Raw genomic sequence first — 21,108 nt, 5'->3', positions numbered from 1 at the left:
TGGCATTGGTCCATGGACCGGCGGTTGAAGAACACTGGGCTAAGTCGTGGGCCAGATCCCGCCCATCTCTACCCAATCTCCACCCCAGACCCCGCCTCATAATAGTACTAATTGCACCTTGCATGTCCCATGCCTCATCTGGAAGCCATCCCTCTGATGTTGCAATGCCAGAGAGAAGGCTTCCGGTTCAGGCGCAGAACGCCCGTAGGAGCCGCTGCCCGTGGCTTTGTACACTGAATCAGTTAGGAAGAGGGAGCTGGCTCAAAGATAACGCCACATCGATCGCTCCGAGGACCGGCGGTTGAAGAACACTGTTTTAGGCCTGATGCACGTGCTGGCCCTGTGGACCGGCAAGAAATTTCTGTGGACCGGCACTGGTCCTTGGATCGGTGGTTGAAGAACACTGGTTTAGAGAATTCTACTACGGAAAAGTATGGTCTTATTTTTTGTAATTGGTGCCGGTAATAAAAAGAGGTTGATACAATCTTGGAGATATGAATTGTGAGTAATAGGTCAGAGTCGAGTATAACTCCAAGGCTGTGCACTTGGTCTTTGGCCGTGAGAGAGTTGTGTTATCCCAGGAAAGAGAAGGGTGAGGGTGGGTACACCTTTTCTTGCGAATCCATAGTAGTTCTGTTTTGGGTGCATTTAGTGGTAGTTTGTTGTCATTCAATTTTTTTATTTCAGATAGACAGTGTCATAGTTTTGAGATTTGAGTGGCTTGGTTGTTTCCTAATGAAAGGTTAAGTTGGATATCGTCTGCAAAGGAATGAGTTAGAGAATGACACGGGGACAAATTTGTCCCCATCCTTGCAGGAACTCAATTTCCCTGTTCCATCCCTGCGAGTTTTGTCGCTGTCCCTATCCCATTCCTGTAAGCTCCGCCTTAACCGCACAAGCCTCGAACACTTATAATTTAAAAGTGTTTGAGGCTTTCAGGAATGGGGCAGGGACAGGAAAAGAACTTGCTGGGACAAGAAAATGAGTTCCCGCGGGGATGGGGAAAAATTTTTCCCCATGTCATTCTCCATTTCATATTTTGAGGCGATGTCGAATACTGGTCTGATGTACACGTTAAAAAGCAGTGGTCTTTCTCAGACCACAGCTTAGGGGAGGAGAATTCCATAGAGTAGAGAGACTCAAAAGAAGAAAAATAAACCAATAATTGGAAATGTCTTAACAGCTATAACTCCATATTTATAACTACTGTTCTACAGTTTCTGATATACCCCCTTTTGCCAGAGTCTTCAGATCCAAAAAGGATCATAATTGGTCCAGTACAAAGAAAACATATTTAATTCCCAGAAATTTTATTAAACATTTACAGGGTAAACTAGTAGAAATGTTCCACCAAGAGCTAATGTCTCCTTTCTCATCGAAACATAAGAACATAAGAATTGCCGTTGCTGGGTCAGACCAGTGGTCCATCATGCCCAGCAGTCCGCTTACACGGCGGCCCTCTGGTCAAAGACCAGCACCCTAACATAAACTAGCCCTACCAGCGCACGTTCTTGTTCAGCAGGAACTTGTTTAACTTTGTCTTGAATCCCTGGAGGGTGTTTCCCCCAATAACATTCCTCCGGAAGAGCGTTACAGCTTTCTACCACTCTCTGGGTAAAGAAGAACTTCCTTACGTTTGTACAGAATCTATCCCCTTTCAACTTTAGAGAGTGCCCTCTCGTTCTCCGTACCTTGGAGAGGGTGAACAACCTATTCTTATCTACTAAGTCTATCCCCTTCAGTACCTTGAATATTTCAATCATGTCCCCTCTCAATCTCTTCTGCGTAGACCTGGTGACATCTGGGAAAATCCAAACTTTTTTCCCATGAAACATACATTGTGAATTTTGGAAAATATAATTTCATGATAGTGTTCAGGTCCTGCTCAAAAACAAATGATATCAACAGGGTAGCACTCTGATAAAGTAGTTTCCAACAACTCAGTGATATTTAAAGAAATATTTTGCTGAATCTGTGTTTCCGGCATAGCTCCAGTAACTTTTTAAGCAAATAATAAATTCAATTTAAGGCAAATAATAAATTCAATTTATCGGCAGTATATGGTCTGAGGAAATTTTTAATATTTCTATCAAGAATCTTTTAAACATATCTAATGGAGCCACGCCATAAGCTTTAAGAAAATTCAATATATAAATGTTTAATCTCCGATTATAATTTTCCAGCTGTTCAGTTTTTCTAAGCAAAACGTTCCTCTCTTTAATCAGATCATTAGTAACAGCCTGAACGTCTATCACGGTTGTTTTAACTTGTTGAATTTCATTAGAAAATTCTTTAGTATTTTGAAAAGACTTTCCAAGAGTATCCACAGTACTTACAAGACTCGCAATCTCCTGTGAAGACCTGGTCATTGAGGAATTCAGCCTCTCGAGAGCTTCCCAAATACTCTCGAGAGTAATAACCGCCGGTTTTGATGTTAACAAGCTGGTTTCCAAGCCGGCTCTTTGTTCTCCCTGGCTTGCTGGAATTATCGCGAGTCCAGCCCCCTGACCTGGGGTTTCCCCTGGCTCCACCTCCACATAGGGGTCTCCTGGCAGGACCGCAACTGCAGCAGGGAGTGGTGGAGAAATAGTTCCTGGAGGGGAGAGTGATATTTCCAGCTGAAAGTCTCCAGCCGCTTTCCCAGATGAAGACAACCCGAGCATTCCTTCAGGTATACCTCTGGTGTTATTGGAGGCGGCAGTGAAATCCAAAATTGAGCGCTGAACAGGGGTAGATGTCCTGGTCACAGTAGAGTTGGCTCAGACACTGCCCTTGCGCTTCGTATGCGGCATTTCCAAAACAGGAACTAGAGCAGGCAAAAAGCATGCTATCGGGTTCCGATGTTAATTCAGTCGCCTCCGTGCAGCCGCTATCTTGACTCCACCCCCTCCCTATTTTCAGCTTTTCTTACCTCTCTTTTTATCAGCCTTAGGTTTTCTTTTTTTAAAAAAAAATTATTTTTATTAATTATAACTTTTTCACAAGTATAACAACTTGTTTAAGGAAATACAGAGCCATATTTCAACATGAAATTAATCTAAGTACAAACTAAGACTCCACCTTTTTTGTCGGGGTAGGAACCACTGAAAGGTTTCAATGACATCAAGGAAAAACTAGCCAAGGTGAAATGAAAAGGGGTTGTGGTGGTGGTGGTGGTGGGGGGGGGTGGTTCACACTTGCAGCTCGCTTAGGCCTTAGCCCTTGGCCAGGACTGCAAGTGTGAAAAAACCCAAGAAACTTAAAAATGCCAAAAAATACATTACAAATTTAAGTAGACTAAGAAAAAAAAAAAGCCCCATTCTATTTACAAGTAAAAATTCCAATCTGTCTCTCTTGCACCATAGCACAGAATAAAGATATGGAGACAGGCCAGGGCAATTAAAAAACAAATAATAAATTTTTTAAAACACATTTTATAATCTTTCCTCAACATCAAAGTCTACATAAGCAATATATTTTCAGTACCTGAAAGGACTGCATATTTCCTGGACTGGTAGGCTGCACCTGGACAGTTGCAATAGGTAGAAAGGCAGTAGAGGTGGGCTGACGCCCAGAAACTGTATGGTGAGGTACTAACAACAAAAGAAAGAGAACAAATTAGAAAGTACATTAGCAAAAAAACAACACTTTTAGAATCGCTTTTACTACTCACATTATTCATAATAACTTCTTCAGGCTTACCTTGTGTTGTTAATTGAGGGGGGATGATGTGGCTTAGATGTGGAGTACAGTGGACTGGAGGTGTGGCTACTGGATGTGCCGAGCCCCTCATTGCACTGGGATCCTGAAAACAAAGTGCCATATGTTTCTCTCAGTATCTCACAAAGGTTAAAAAAACAACCTAGCTCTGGACTGAAACAATACAGAATATTCTAGCATCTCAATCCAATTCTTTTAAGGTATGTGTATTCTGGCTCCATTCTTTAAGATCATTCAGTCACTGTATCTACTGCTGAGTTTCACAACTCTCTAATTTGGTAGGATAGCCTACCATTTGTAAACTAAATGTAAGAGGGGTACAGCACTGGCTCTTTTGTCATATTCTTGGCTACCACACAATGTCCCTCATTGCACTGGGATCCTGAAAACAAAGTGCCATATGTTTCTCTCAGTATCTCACAAAGGTTAAAAAAACAACCTAGCTCTGGACTGAAACAATACAGAATATTCTAGCATCTCAATCCAATTCTTTTAAGGTATGTGCATTCTGGCTCCATTCTTTAAGATCATTCAGTCACTGTATCTACTGCTGAGTTTCACAACTCTCTAATTTGGTAGGATAGCCTACCATTTGTAAACTAAATGTAAGAAGGGCACAGCACTGGCTCTTTTGTCATATTCTTGGCTACCACACAATGTCTGGTAGGCAGCATGTGATAAATGATGGAGATGGACCCCATCAGTCATTTTGTTTGTGCCTATTAGAAATATTATGCCAGCTATTTTCTGGCCTGCTATAGTTCTGCTTTGGAAAAGCCATTATTCTACCCACTGTTGGTACATAGCTTAGTTATGGCTATGGCATAGGGTTTTCCAAGCTCCTGGTACCACACTGTTCAGTTCAAACACATTGCTTCTAGCCATCTACAAACAAATTGCAACAGGTTAAAGAATTAAAGTTAGAAGCAGAGCTCAAACTTTCTGTTTTAAAAAAGTGTTTCTGTTCTTTGCCAAAAGGAACAGGAAGCAGTGATTCCGATTTCAATTAGGTGTTAATTAAGGTTCTGTGAGGAAGGCAGAATAGCTGTAAAGGTCATATGATTACTAAGGCCCAGATGCACTAAAAATAGTGATTCAATCGTTGTTGGCCGATTCTTGGCTGATTTTGAAACAGCGATTGATTCACTATCTTTTTTTGCATGCAAATAATTTGCATGGAGGTGCAAATCATTTGACACACACAAAATATCTGGCCAACAAAATAAAATGAAGAAAAAAAAGCCGCCCCACCCCCTGACAAAGCACTCTCTCCCCCCAAAAATTTGGCCATCGGCGCTCCTCTCACCGCACTCAAAAATATGGTAAAAGGGATGCTGACTCTCTCCTGCCATTGGGCCGACTCCTTCCTTCCCCCCTCCCAAAACAAACAACAGGGGGGATGCTAACTCCCTCCTGCTACTGGATGTGGATGCCCCCTCCCCGTACCTTTAAAAGTTGGGAGCAGGAGGGGTGCTCAGTCCCTCCTGCTCTGGAGGCCTCCAGCGACAAACTGCAGGACTTAGGCCCAGCCCTGGTGCATGTGATGCACGGGGAGGGGCCTAAGGCTCTAATTGGCTCAGGTGCCTTGGGTTACTAAGGAAGTCCTTGATTGGCTCAGGTGCTTCAGGCCATTCCCAAGGGAGAAGCCTGAGACGCCCGAGCCAATTAGAACCTTAGGCCCCTTCCCGTGCATCACATGATGCACAGGGGCGGGTCCTAAGGTCCACAGTTCGTTGTTGGAGGCCTCCGGGGCAGAAGGGACTGAGCACCCCTCCTGCTCCCAACTTTTAAAGGGAGGGGGGGATGGGGCGTCCAGGGGCAGTAGGGAGTGAGCAACCCTCCTGCTGTTTGTTTTGGGGGAAGAAGGAGTCGGCCCGATGGCAAGAGGGAGTGGGCATCCCTCTTGTCATTTTTGGGGGGAAGGGTAGGAGCGCTTTATCAGGGGGAGGCTTTTTTTTTTATTGGCCAGATATTTTGCGTGTGCAATACACACAAAATATCAGTACCATTAAAAAAAAAATGAAATAAAACCAGGCAGACCTATTGGTAACACAGTTACTGACAGGTCTACAGCAGTCATAAAATCCGATGCAAAATAGCCAAGCAATTGTTAGTGAATCAATCGCTTGGCTATTTTGCATGGGGTTTTACTCATTTGCATGGGTGGACTGGATCAGATAAGAGATTCATCGGGCAGCAATTTTGTGAAGCTGATAGCACTGCAGTTTGATGTTTATTAATTTATATTAATTTATATTACTTTGCACTGAGCACTTTAAATATTATTATTATTGATTGTGCACAGTGGGGCCCATGATGGTGCATGGTGAAACTTGAAAGAGAGTCCCGCTTCATTACGTTAAGCCAGGAGCACTGGTTTCCAGCGCACCATAGCTTTGACTCTTGCACTGAGGCCTCACTAATATATATATATATAAAAATATGAAGTTTCCCTCTGTTGTAGGATTGTGATATTTGACTGCAGTGCTACCCACTTTTCTTGATTTATACTTGGGGATTTTGTTATCATTGCTTGCATCCATTTTTGGCATTAACTTAACATTCAATTTTTCAGCTTTCCTCTCAAAATCTACTTTACCATGTTTTACCTTCCCTACCCCCCCTCTCTCTCTCCCCTTCCCTCCCCGTTTCCATGGTCTGACATCTCTCTCCTTCCCTCCATTACCCCCAGTAGCCAACATCTCTCTCCTTCCCTCCTAGTGGTCCGACATCTCACTCCTTCCTTTCCCCCTTACCAGTCTGGCATCTCTCTACTACTACTACTATTTTTATTATAGTGCTTCCAGACTCCCCTCCTTCCCTTCTATTCCATGGTCTAGTATCTCTCTTCCTTTAGTCATCTCTCCTTCTACCACCCTCACCTCCCAGTGAAACATTTTTCTCTCCTTTCCTCTTTTCTGCCCCCTGCAGTCCATCAACCTTCTCTTCCTCCTTTCAAGCCTCGCTCCCAGTCCAACATTTCTCCCTCCTTTCCACCAGCCCAACATTTTTCTCTCTCTTCTTCCTACATGCTTCTTCTCCTCCGGGCCTCCTTCCCTCCCTTAACCAACATCTTTCTCTCTCTCTCCCTCCATGAGTCCAATTATTCACTCTCTGCCCTCTCCTCCTTCCCCCAGAGTGTGACATTTCTCCTTCCCTTTCTGTCCTCCCCATTCATTTCACCCTCTCTGAGTCCAACCCTTTATACCTCCTGCACACTTTTTTTCTCTCTCTCTCTCCTTGCCTCTTCCGAGTGACATCCTTCATTGCCATTCCTCAACTCATGTTCTTTCCTCATGCATCATTTCTCCTCTGGTCCTACAGGAGATGCCTCTCACAGTGAGAGGCAAGTCAGCTGGCCAGTGCTTCTTTTCCTCCTCAGTAAGCTGCGGCACACTTGGAATCTCAGGAGGCACACTAGTGTGCCATGGCATACAGTTTGCGATAAACTGCTCTATGGTGTCAAAAATAGCCTCAATTGTATGAGTTATGTTACTCAACGATGTTATCCAAGGGACTATAATAGTGATATCGTCGGCATAACTAAACAACTTTACATCAAATTTAGACAATCTTGGTCCGAGAGAAGAGAGATAAACATTGAAAAGTGTCAGGGACAGGGGTGATCCCTGAGAACTCCGCAAGGGTTTTTCCATGATATTGAGTTGACATCATTAATTCGGACTTGGTAGGTGTGCGATTCCAAAAATCCCTGAAACCATGAATAGACTTTATCATGGATACTAATGCCATCTAGGCATTCCAGAAGTTTTTCTTTGGTCAACCAGATCAAAGGCACTACTTAAGTCAAACTGTAATATAAATACATTACTGCCTTTACTGAATAAATTGTGAAGGTAGTCAGAACGGAATCCAGATTGTGAATCATGTAAAAGAGAGTATTGCTCAAGGAAATTTGATAGTTGCAGTTGTACCATTTTTTCCAGTATTTAAAAAGAAAAGAAATTGAAGCAATTGGCCTGTATTTGGAAACTGTAGATATTGGTTCTTTAGAATTCTTAACAATAGGCGTGATAATAATTTGACCTTCAGTGTACAGGAAAGAACCTGTTTTAGGAGATGAGACAACCAAATATATAAATCAGATTTAAGATTTGGTGGTACTTTTTTCATAAGCGCTGGAGAACAGATATCTAATTCACAAAAAGAGTTTGCATATTTGTTATACAGTTTGATGAATTGTGTCCAGTCCTGTTTTTCAAAAAATAACCAAAATTGGTCTGCATGGATGTTGTTTTGTTGAAAAGGTGGTTCATGGATTACCATGTCTTCCTTAAAGGAGCAAGATGATCTTAATTTTACTACCTTTGAACTGAAGAAATTGGCTAAATCATTGGAGGATGGAATCGATATATATAAGAAGGTTGTATATAGTAGGAAACATTAAAGGCATTGTTAACTATCTGAAATAGCTTTTTTTGTATTGGTGGTAACTTTACCTACTTTTGAGGAATAGTATATGTCTTTCTCTTTTCCTTTATCAAGAGTTTCCCCTATCTAATTTAGTTTTTAACCATTTTTTCCCCATCCATCTGGCTGCTCTTTTCATTTTATGTAATTCTGTATTATACCATTCCTTATTTTTATCTGAACGTTTCTTAACATAGGGCTCCTTTTACAAAGCTGTGCTAGCGGTTTTATCACACGCACTGGAAATCTACTGCCTGCTCAAAAGGAGGCGGTAGCAGCTAGCGCGTGTGGCAATTTAGCATGCGCTATTCCGCGAGTTAAGGCCCTAGTGCGGCTTTGTAAAAGGAGCCCATAGTGTTTGGGAGCCATTTCATCTAAAATAGTTTTGCATGTACATTCCCAGTGAGTGAGGAAATCTGTGGTACTCTCAACTTGAGCTGGCAATTCAAATCGTTTCCAGAATTCAACTGGATCTGGTATATTTCTGATAGCAACTTCATGTTTTAACGTAGGTGATTTTACCTTAAAGACTTGCAGCCAGGACAGATTAAAATAATAGATGAAATGATCTGACCAAATTGAAGGGCTCCAGGTTCTGTTAGTTAGGAGGATCTTAGGTGGAAGGTCATCTTTTGTTGTTAACGTCACAAGATCTAAATGGTGGACCTTTTGTGTGATTGTAAAAATTGAGGAATAATAAAATCTAAAGTTGCTAAAAAAGCTTTTAAATCCATCACTTCTGGGTTGTCTTCCTCCTCTAAATGGAAATTGATATCCCCTAGCAAAAGATTATGAGAAGTGTTTAACGAATTATATAATATAAACTCATAACAATCCTCTTTAGCTTTAGACCAATGGCCAGGAAGAATATAAAATAAAATACAGGAGAGAGAATCTGAAAAATCAGTCCTGCTCAATGTACAAGATATTATTTCTAGGTAATTTGTCATTTTGACATCCGGTAGTTTAAAATTAAAATCATCTCGAATTATAATTGCTAAGCCTCCACCTCGCCTTCCATTGTGACAAAGGGGGATAATTTGGTAGCCGGAATGGAGCAAATCACCAATAACAGGGTCCTCATCAGATAGAAGCCATGTTTCAGTAATAAAGAGACAGGTTAGATGTTCGGTAATGATCTAGTCTCTTATAAGTTTAACTTTTCCTCTAACTGACCAAGTGTTTAGATAAGCACATTTAATGTCAAAGCAATCCATCAGTTGACACTTTCTAGTGGGATTGAGATTAATTACTTTTAAATCTCTTGATCTTTTCTGGTATACTCTGGATTGTCTATGGTTGCTCAGATGGACTTTAATGGGATAGGTCACAGAATCATTCATTTGAATTGTGCTGTAAGATGGTTGTTGAGAAGCAATTTGAATTGTCTGTATACAAAATGTTAGAAGCCTAAAAAATAAGATAGGCACATTACAGTATATAGCATTGAATGAAAGAGTCGATATAACAGGCATCTCAGAGACCTGGTAGAAGGAAAACAATCAACAGGAAACCATGCTACCTGGGTACAAATTGTTTCTCAATGACAGAGTAGATCAAATTGGAGGATGAGGTTACGCTATATGTTAAAGAGGGAAATGAATCCACAAAAATAAACATTCTGCATGATATACATAGCAGCATGGAATCCTTATGGATTAAAATTCCATGTCTCATGGAAAGGAATATCAAGTTTCAAGTTTATTAGGATTTTAAATACCGCCTATCAAGGTTATCTAAGCGGTTTTACAATTAGGTACTCAAGCATTTTCCCTATCTGTCCCGGTGGGCTCACAATCTAGCTAATGTACCTGGGGCTATGGAGGACTGAGTGACTTGCCCAGGGTCACAAGAAGCAGCGCGGGGTTTGAACCCACAACCCCAGGGTGCTGAGGCGGTAGATCCAACCACTGCGCCACTACCGTCCCCCAAGAAGATGAGCCGACAGATAAGAAATGTTTACAGGGATTAGGGAAGCTGGCAAATTAGCTAACACTATAATAATGGGTGATTTAAATACTGACTGGATAAATGTCACATCAGGGAATGCTAGGAAGGTAAAATTCCAAGGCTGCTTCTTTGAGCAGTTGGTCCAAAAACCAACAAGAGGGGGATGGTATTTTAGATTTAGTCCTTAGTGGAATTCAGGGCATAGTATGAGAGGTAACTGTGTTGAGTTTGCTGGGAAACAGTGATCATAACTATTAGATTCAAACTGACATATAGTGTTTCATAGTTTATTAAAATTTTTGATTAAACGCTTAACATAGCATTCCAAGCTTTGTACATTAAAAATAATTTTAAAAATATAAAACGGGGAACGGACAAGTAGTAGACAAATCCTCATATATTAGACATACTTAATTTGGGAAGGGGTGATTGTAAACAAGAGGAAAGTAGGGAGAACTACAATTTTTTGAGCAAAGTAAACTTGAAAAGAAAATACAATGGGGTAAGGAGAAGTAAGGAATAGATTCAAATTATAAAGATTGAAGATTGAAAATCTCATTCGTAAGCACCTTTAAACAAAAAACATTTCAAATTACTTTTGAATTTGTCCAACCTTTGTTCAGCTCTAATAAAAAGTGGGAGTGAGTTCTAGATGACAGGAGCAGTGACCAAAAAGAGAGGATGGGAGAGGGCAGGGAAGGGAGGGGTAGGGTTGGTTTGTAGGGGAATTCAGTTCTGGCAGTTAGTGGGTGGGGGATTTTTCTACTTTGTAGTTGGATGACTGAGAGACACTGGAGCTCACTCTACTCCAAAGGGGGGATTTTCAATGAGAAAACAGAGGGGGGTTGAAGGCTGGGCTAATACTGATCAACATCTGTTTCATAGGGGTCTGCAGGTGGAGGTGAGGCAGCAATGGCTTGATCCTGAGGGCAGATATGTCATAGCTTGTGTGGAGATTGATGGGTGCCTCTTGCTTCTATGTAATACTTACATGTACGATCAAAAAATTTTTGCACTTTGATATCTAAGGAAGTACCCGTCCTTATGGGAGGGGACTTTAACTGAGTATTTGACTCTAATATGGATAAATCCCAGCCCAGAGTAGGGGATCAGATGAACATAGGGAAAGGCCTTCCAATGCTGTGTTCAGTTCTGGATTTGCTTGAAGTCTGGAGGGTGTTTTTCCCTGTACCTTTTCCTTTTATTTTTAATATTGTATCCTTACCCTTTTCTTCCTTCATTTTATTTTTGTCTCAGCAGTTACTTTTAGTTTTGTTTGTCATTCCCCTGATTTTTAACTATTTTTAAATACATTGTAAAGATGTAAACTGCTTAGGTTTGTAAAAGTGGTATATCAAGACTTAATAAACTTGAAACTTGTTGCATCCAGGGGAGCGAGACTACACACACCTTTCCAAGCACATGCATCCCAGTCTCGAATTGACTACTGACTGGCTTCAAGCATAGTTTTTTCTTACATCTTGTGACCAGTCAGATAGGCTCCCTGCCCAGGTCCCAGTTAGAACAAGAAAAATTGAAGCAATAAAGGAAACCCGGAGTGGAATTGGGAAGGGACAGACTGTGGTTAGATGTAATAACGACCTTAACCACCGGGGGAGCCCAAGGGGTCCTTGGAACTCAGCCAGGGCTGACAAAGCAGGGTGTCGCCCTAATGTACTTAAGCCCAGGAAGGAGAGCAGAGAAGGAAGCAAGATAGGGAGAAGATTTAATCCTTTCCTCCCTAGGGTGCCCTCGCAGCCAAGCAGGAGCAACGATCCAGTCCCTATGGAGGTGCTGGAAGAGGGGTCTGCTGAAAAACCTATGTTTTCCGGTGAGCTACCCATGGAATTGGGAGAAACATTGGCAGAATGTGCTCCTGAAGTTATTGAGGACATGCAGGTGAACTTTGTTGCTCTCCACAAACAGTGAGTGTGATTTGGGAGTGTTGAACTGTTGGAGAAACATTTTCTTCTGTTTTTTTTGTGTGCAAGCTGAGGAGTGATTTCTTTGAGGGAGAGGTTTTGCTGATATCTTGGGCGGGCATAGTGAGAGTCAAGTGAAAGACTTTTGTATGCAAAACCTATCACTCCCCAGTTTCCTGGCAGTGTAGGAAACTTGCCAGAGGCTTGTAGGAACTGTACAATTGTTGTGCTGAGAAGAAAAGTACCTGGAACTGTTTTGTGTTTTTTTTTTGAATTTTGATACTGACTGCATTTGCAGCAGTCAGGGTTTTGACCCAGTGGGGTTGCAAACCAGAGACACAGCTGAGGTGTCCTTATCCCTAAATATAAGTCAAGGACTTGTGGCTTTGCTACTGTTTTTTTGCTGACTTGTTTAAGTTTATTATTTTTGTTTTAGTCCTGCTGTACAAAGCTATTCTGACCAGCTTAGCAGCTTTATTGAAAAGACTATCTACCTGGAGACAAACCAAATAAAAATAAGATTATTTGTTTGCACAGTAATGGTAGTGATTTTGTTTTGATTTTTCTCTTTCTGGCCATTGTATTGGGAAGAGTGTGAATCCGATCCTGCAGGGCGGCTCCGGTCCGGGCCACACGTCAAGGTGCTATCTTGTGGCAGTCACTGAGTGCTAAGGAATCCTATTTTGTGCTACAGTGGACCACAATCTCTGGGGGGACATTAAATACTATGATTTCAATTCACCTTCAGTTTGAAGCCTCTCAGAGGCCACCATATTCCTGGAATTTTCCACTATTCTTATATAGGGACCCTAAATTTCATGGTCCATTGCAAGCTAAATGGGCAGAAAATAAGTCTTCATTTGGATAATCCACCGTTATACTGGGAAGCAGCTAAAATGGTCCTTAGAGGCGAAATTATCGCTTATATAGTAGCTAGTTGTAGGGCTCGGGACATTCAATTGGAAAAACAGACACGCGCCTTGCATCCTATGGCACCCCTTAAAGCTAGACTTCTGACTTCTCAATGTGAGCTTCAGGAGTTAACTTCATGATAGAACTAATAAATCGTTCATTTATTATCAATACCAGCTGTTTCTTCATGGAAACAAGAGAGTAAAACTGCTGGCACAGGTGGTAAAAAAGGAAAGAGGCTCCACCAAAATAATATAGATGTGGTCTGGGGCCAGGGATAGAATGCGGGGTGACAGAGAGATTAGCATGCTTTTTCCAGATTATTACAAGACCTTATACACCAGGCAGCAGGACTTGATAGTGGGGGGCATCTATTTGGACAGTCTCTCTTTGCCTTACCTTTCAACAACCACATGGACCAAGGTCAATGCTGTAAAAAAAAAAAAAAAAAAGACTAGCTCCAAACTCTCAACAAGGCAATTGGGACTGTGGGTTACTTTCAGGCTGTTGCATAGAAAACCTTAATTACAATTCTTAGACTTAGGGCTGTTCGATCAGTTTATGGGAACTTCTCATAGATAGTAAGAGTTCACCAGGGTCTATTTGCACATGGTAGCACACTAGGGTGCCCAACAGGAATAACCCACAAACATCCTTTGTGTCCAGCCCTGAGTGTGTTTTTTAAAAATTAAATAAAAAAACAGTGCTAGTGACTTGTGTAAAAAGCACAGTTACTTACCGTAACAGGTGTTATCCAGGGACAGCAGGCAGATATTCTTGACTGATGGGTGACAGCACCGACGGAGCCCCGGTACGGACAATTTTAGAGTGATTGCACTCTAAGAACTTGGAAAGTTCTAGCAGGCCGCACCGCGCACGCGCGAGTGCCTTCCCTCCCGACAGAGGCGCGCGGTCCCCAGTTAGGATAAGCCAGCTAAGAAGCCAACCCGGGGAGGTGGGTGGGACACAAGAATATCTGCCTGCTGTCCCTGGATAACACCTGTTACGGTAAGTAACTGTGCTTTATCCCAGGACAAGCAGGCAGCATATTCTTGACTGATGGGTGACCTCCAAGCTAACAAAAAGAGGGATGGAGGGAAGGTTGGCCATTAGGAAAACAAATTTTGCAAAACAGATTGGCCGAAGTGTCCATCCCGCCTGGAGAATGCATCCAGACAATAGTGAGATGCAAAAGTATGAACTGAGGACCAAGTAGCAGCCTTGCAGATTTCCTCAATAGGAGTGGAACGGAGGAAAGCTACAGATGCTGCCATAGCTCGAACTCTATGGGCCGTGACAGAACCTTCGAGTGTCAGTCCGGTCTGAGCATAACAGAATGAAATGCACGCTGCAAGCCAATTAGACAACGTACGTTTAGAAACAGGACGTCCCAATTTATTCGGATCAAAGGACAGAAAGAGTTGGGTAGTTGATCTGTGGGGCTTAGTACGCTCTAAATAGTAAGCTAGAGCCCTCTTACAGTCCAAAGTATGCAGAGCTTGTTCTCCAGAATGAGAGTGAGGTTTTGGAAAGAAGACAGGCAGAACAATGGATTGGTTGAGATGGAATTCAGAGACAACCTTAGGGAGAAACTTTGGATGTGTACGCAGAACCACCTTGTCATGATGAAAGACAGTAAAAGGTGGATCCGCAACTAGTGCATGTAGCTCACTGACCCTCCTGGCAGAGGTGAGAGCAATAAGAAAGACCACTTTCCATTGAAAAGACCCCGCATGAATCTGGAAACCAAGGGATGAGCTGAAAGGAGTTTCCCATGAACTGGCTCATGAAAAGCAGCAATGGCACTGAGGTGGACTCTGATGGAAGTAGACTTAAGGCCAGAGTCAGACAAAGAAAGCAGATAATCCAACAATGTCTCCACTGCCAGGGAAGTGGGATCAAGATGATGAAGAAGACACCAGGAAGAAAATCGTGTCCACTTCTGATGGTAACATTGCAGAGTGGCTGGTTTCCTGGAGGCATCTAGAATGGAACGAACGGACTGAGACACCGGAGGAGCCTGAGATTGGCGGTTTGCCCCGCCCCCTAACAGCCACTTCGGCACCGCCCACTGTGAACCGCCGAAGAGGAAGGCTATTTCAAGTCCGTGGCCTGATCGCCACGAAGAACGCACGGATGGCTTAACGGCTCCTCTTACACACCTGATTTAATATAATCTGTGCTTTTGCAATTTGATTTTCATTACATTTAAATGCGTAGCAATTTAAAAGTGTGCATCAAATAGAAATGCCGGTAAGACCGGCAAAAACACCTAAACATAAATTATCCTGCTCAGAACTTAAAATGGCGACGTCAATGGGGAGATTGGGCCCAAGAAATCTCAAAAATGGTCACCGAGGCCCTGGAAGAAAAATTTCTTAAATTACAACTGGCTGTAGACTGTATTAATGATCGTTTTGAATCACACGCTGGATGTATTGCAGCAGTGGAGCAAAGGGTGTCTGATAATGAAGATGCAACTTTGCAAGATCGTGAAAACGTAACTGCATTGCAAAATCAAATAGCAACACTGACAACACGTTTGGATGACCAGGAGAATCGTCAACGCCGCAACAATCTACGAGTAGTGGGGCTACCTGATCTCCGTACTGATCAGGATCTATACTATTTTTTTCAACTTTGGCTCCCAAAACAACTTGGCCTAGTGACCCCTGACTCTGGTTTTCCATGCGAGCGGGCACACCGCTTGAGCCAACATACAGAGAATAACAACCGCCCGAGAGCAGTTATTGCTAGATATATCAACTGGAAAGATAAAGATCTTATCATACAAGCCTTTCAAAAATATGGTCGACTTGAATATGAAGGTCAAAAATTACTTTTGTTCAACGACTACTCCCTACATGTATCCACCCTTCGCAAGACGATGGTGCCACTATGTTCTACATTGCATCATCGAGGAGTGAAGTTTGCACTTGTGTATCCAGCGACTTTACGCATATGGAGAGAAGGGAAATCACACTCATTCACAGACAAAGCAACCGCACAACTATTTATAGACTCTATACCTGAGCCAAATACTACCCCAACGGGCTAATATTATCAGCCATATAGTTTACTTTGAGGTATCTGTCTGATTAAATCAATTCCAAATTTAATATTTTAATCTGAGCCAATAAGCTCTTATCTTAACATGTTATGTTATGTAATGAAATACAAATTTTATATAACCTACTAAATTAAGCACACTAATCTTCACATTTATATTACTGATTAGGTGTGGATCTTGTTAGATGTTAGATGCTTCACATGTGTCATTCTTATATGCTCATAGAAGCATCCTTAAAATATTTTAATATGTACATGATAGTTTGGTTTATCTATTTTCTGACCACATATTATGAGGTCATTACTATTTTCTTCTTTCTTATTTTAATGTCTTTTCTACTTTTCTTATTAGACAGGAGTGTCTACCTTATCTCACTAATATATCAGATATCTTCTCTCGACAAATGTGATATACTGCATATCTCTCCAACGCAAATCATATATTATGGCTGACCTACATGTTTTTTCCTTTAATGTGAATGGCCTGAATCATCCCATTAAATGAAAAAAGATATCCAATTATGTGTCCAATAAACATCCAGACGCAATTTTATTACAAGAAACCCACCTCCCATCTGCTGCCGCCACGAAATTTCAACTAAAGGGATACTCTGCTCATATATACTCCCCTGCGACTTATCAAAAGAAAAATGGTGTTTCAATCTTTCTTAAAGATAAACTCTCTCCCATTATTCATTCAATTAAAACAGACACGGAGGGAAGATGGTGTCTGGTACATGCTGCGTTGCACTCAATAGACTTTGTTCTTCTCAATATTTATGGCCCGGTTAAAGATCACCCGGATTTTTTTAGAGACATTCAACTAGCACTAATTGAATTCAGTTCTTGTTCTCTGATATTGGGTGGAGATTTTAACCAAATCCAAGACTTGTATATTGATAGATCTTCTTCCTGTAAACCATCCAAGACCAAGTCTTTCACAGCTCAACAGGCCCTAAAAGATGCTTTCTCCCTTGTAGATCCTTGGCGACTACTTCACCCGAAAGGTAGAGAATATTCACATTTTTCACCACCACATAATACATACTCGAGAATTGATTTCTTTCTTATATCCTCCTCTCTCATTCATGACCTTACTAATACTAGTATACATCCAATCTCCCTTACGGACCATGCTGCCATTTCTTTATATATTTCTATTTCGGCTCCACATAATGAATCTCCTTCTTGGCGACTAAACAACGCCTTACTCTTGGATGAAGAAACTGTTGAAAAAATCAACTCATTTACATTAGAATTCTTCGAAAATAACTCTAAAGATCCTGAAGTTTGTCCTTCCATAATCTGGGAAGCTTATAAAGCAACCCTTAGAGGTGAATTGATAAAAATTGCCTCTTGGAAAAAAAAAACAGTCCATGAAAAAAGAAAAAGAATTAGAAAACGCTATTAAAACATTAGAAATACAACATATGTCTAATCACTTACATGACCCAACTAGTCTCCAACATATCCAAAAATTTAAATATGAATATAATACTTTAGTTTCATGCACAGCCAGACGAGATATCTTCATTTCCAATTCTGGTCACTATATGGGGGATAATCTTATGGGTCGTCCACTGGCCAGATACCTTAAAATTAAATCCAAAAGATTACATATCACATCTATCCAAAATTCATTAGGACAATTAGTCAAAACCAGATCTTCAATTTCTTCTCAATTTGAAAATTTTTATACTTCATTATATAAATCTGAAGTTGTGGCTCCTGAATCAGATATAGACTCTTTTCTTTCCTCCTTATCTCACCCGACCATATCGGAGCCTGTTAAATTGGAACTAGATTCTCCGATAACCATAACAGAAATAGAAACTGCTATATCTTCCCTACCGACTGGAAAAGCCCCAGGTCCGGATGGTTTTACTAACGAATTTTATAAACTATTTCGAAACATCTTAGCTCCTCATCTTCTTACATACTATGATTTCCTCCACTCCTCTCCAGATAAACAATTTAATTTCACAGAAGCCACCATCGTTGTAATCCCTAAACCTGACAGAGACGCTACCTTGGTCAAAAACTTCCGTCCCATCTCTCTCCTTAACTTAGATTATAAAATAATGGCAAAGTTACTTGCATTAAGACCCACCAAAGTGATTCCACATCTTATACACAAAGACCAAACGGGATTTATTAAACAAAGATATATAGGAGATAACCTACGACTTTTTCACCACATCAATGCTCATGCTAAAACATTGACAGACCCAATAATAGGCCTAGCTATAGACGCTGAAAAAGCCTTTGATCGAGTGGAGTGGTCTTTTCTTTTCAGGGTCCTAAAATGGTATAACTTTGGATCATTTTTCACGAAATGGATAAAAACATTATATCATAGTCCTAATGCTCGTATTCTAATTAATAACTCTTTATCCAATAAATTTCCCCTTCACAGAGGCACTAGACAGGGCTGTCCTCTCTCACCACTATTGTTCAATTTAGTGTTGGAGCCTCTTCTCTCTGCTATTCGACAATGCCCGCTAATTAATGGTATTCCCTCCTCTGATCGAGACTTCAAACTAACAGCATATGCTGATGATGTATTAATTTTTCTAAGGAACCCTCAATCTTCTCTCCCTCATCTTATACATATCATCAAACAATATTCTAGCTTCTCAGGATATTCTGTAAATTGGGAGAAATCAAAAATCTTTCCTCTGAACAATAACATTCTTTAATCAGACTTGGCTAATTTTCCATTCACATGGTCAAATGAAGCTGTGAAATATTTAGGGATTTTAATACACAAAGATCCAGTCTTTGCTCAAGATCTTAATATATCCAAAATCAAAAATTTAGTTCTTAACACTACATCTAGGTGGTCTCCACTTTATTTGTCTTGGTGGGGTAGAATAGCATCCATCAAAATGACCCTAGCACCTCAAATTAATTACATCCTCTCAATGCTTCCTCTTTTATGCCAGAAATCATTTTTCCATTGGCTAAATAAGAAGCTATCTGAATTTATATGGAACAAGAAAAAACCTCGAATTGCTCTAGCCAAGCTGAAGACCTCTAAAATTAACGGTGGTCTTAACTTTCCAGATTTCTACCACTACTATATTGCTTCATTAACTAAATATGGAGCTTACTGGGTCAATGACTCCTTCTCTCAAGACCCTCCTAATTGGTATGAAATGGAATGTTTTCTATGCAAACCTTTACACATCTCTTGCCTATTAACGATATCAATACCCAGACATTTGAGAAAATACTCTCTTTTGAATTCAACGCAGCATGCTCTCCATCATTTAGATAAAATAGCTGATATCTCAATTAGTGTTAGCCCACTCATGTCCCTTTGGAATAATCCCAATATCCAAAACCAAGGCAAATCCCTTTCATGGAAACGGTGGCAACGGACAGGTATATGGTTTGTTCATCAATTATATACTCTTAATAAACTAATCCCTTTTGATATACTTTGCTCCACATACCTACTAACATCCTCTGCTTATTCACAATGGATCATACTCAGTGAAATACTGTCTTCTGTACAGATACAATATGACTTCATATCTTCTAAAAATACTATTTACCATTGGTCTTTACGGTCTCTATCAAAAGGGAAAGCTATATCTTTTTTTTATAATATTCTAAGAGACCAATCCTTCACTTTCTCATATCATGCTATGAAACACTGGGATAATATAATAACCATTCCACTTTCTGACATTGACTGGGAACTCTTTTGGTCTTCAACAAACCGCCCACTTTTATCTTCTAGAGTTTCACAATCAATGCTCTTTGTAATGTGGAATGCAATATGGACCCCATTTCGTATGTGGAAAGCCAAATTAAAACAAGATTCTATCTGCTGGAACTGTTTGAAAGAGGAAGGAACTCTTGATCATATGTTCTTCCATTGTACTCTGGTCCGTTCTTTTTGGTCCAAAATCTGGAATACCATACAATCTATCACCAACTGCTCAGAAGAGATTTCTATGGACATTATAATCCTTCGACCTCAACACCCCTGTTTCGCGCAATCAAATTGTCCTCCTAAACTCATTGATACCATGTTTGTGACTGCTCTCATGCATATTCTGAAAAATTTGAAATCATCTTCGTTATTAGATTATACTTTTTGGTGGAACTCTCTATGTATGTACCACAGATTTGAATCATATGCATATGAAAATAAAATTTCACTCCGTAAATCCATGAATTGGAAAAACAAAAAATCACCCTGGTCATTTTTAGATTCATATGTACATTCTACTATGTAGACACTCCTGTCTTCTCTTCTCTTTAAAATTTTTTTTTTTTTTCTTTTCTTTCTCTCTTCTTTTTTCCTCTCTCTTTCAATTTTTACTTTGTCCTATTTCACTTTCTATTGTCATACATCACCACAAACAAATCCAATACTCTGAGCTTTTCTTAATAATATGGGCCTTTATAAATAACTGTATATTAATGCAAAATGTTATACTACTTTTATGTATTTGAATTGCTCCTTGTATTTTTTAAAATACTGAATAAAAATTTATTGAACTAAAAAAAAAAAAAAAAAAAGAACGAACGGGCTGAGACAAAATAGTATCATGAGAAGTCAGCCCGAGAGATACCAAGCTGTCAGGTGCAGAGACTGTAGGTTGGGATGTAGAAGGGTCTCCTGATGTTATGTAAGCAGAGAAGGAAACAGTGGAAGAAGAAAAGGCTCCCTGGAACTGAGTTGAAGTAGAAGGGAGAACCAATGTTGCCTGGGCCACCGTGGAGCAATCAGAATCATGGTGGCTCGTTCCCTCTTGAGCTTGAACAAGGTTCTTAACATGAGAGGCAGAGGAGGGAAAGCGTACAGGAACAGATTGGACCAGTCGAGGAGAAATGCATCCGCTGTCAGACGGTGAGGAGAGTAGAGTCTGGAGCAGAAGAGGGGCAGCTGATGATTGTGAGGAGCTGCAAAGAGGTCTATCTGAGGAGTGCCCCACTGAGCAAAGATGGATTGTAGAGTCAATCGAGTGTCCACTCGTGAGGCTGGAGAATTCTGCTGAGCTTGTCTGCTAAGGAATTCTGTTCTCCCTGAATGTAGATAGCTTTCAGGAATAGTTGATGATCTGTGGCCCAAGCCCAAATCTTCTGGGCTTCCTGGCACAAGAGGCGA

The 21,108-nt window shown here is 40.8% G+C and overlaps 1 protein-coding gene across 4 annotated transcripts in view; it reads right to left on the bottom strand.

Moving 5' to 3' along the window:
* Window positions 1-21,108, bottom strand: part of FKBP15 (FKBP prolyl isomerase 15) — a 337,919-nt gene that overhangs the window by 146,133 nt on the left and 170,678 nt on the right. For all 4 annotated transcript variants that reach the window (XM_033960334.1, XM_033960337.1, XM_033960335.1 and 1 more), the window contains 2 exons: window positions 3,682-3,784; window positions 3,466-3,572 (listed from right to left, as the gene is read on the bottom strand). In XM_033960334.1, coding sequence (XP_033816225.1) covers window positions 3,466-3,572; window positions 3,682-3,784 — 210 coding nt within the window. The remainder of the gene's footprint in view (window positions 1-3,465; window positions 3,573-3,681; window positions 3,785-21,108) is intronic.

Source organism: Geotrypetes seraphini, chromosome 10 (genome assembly GCF_902459505.1).
Source record: "Geotrypetes seraphini chromosome 10, aGeoSer1.1, whole genome shotgun sequence".
Lineage (NCBI taxonomy): Eukaryota > Metazoa > Chordata > Amphibia > Gymnophiona > Dermophiidae > Geotrypetes > Geotrypetes seraphini.
Note: the sequence above shows the minus strand (reverse complement) of the source record. Positions and strands in the feature narration are given on the sequence as shown.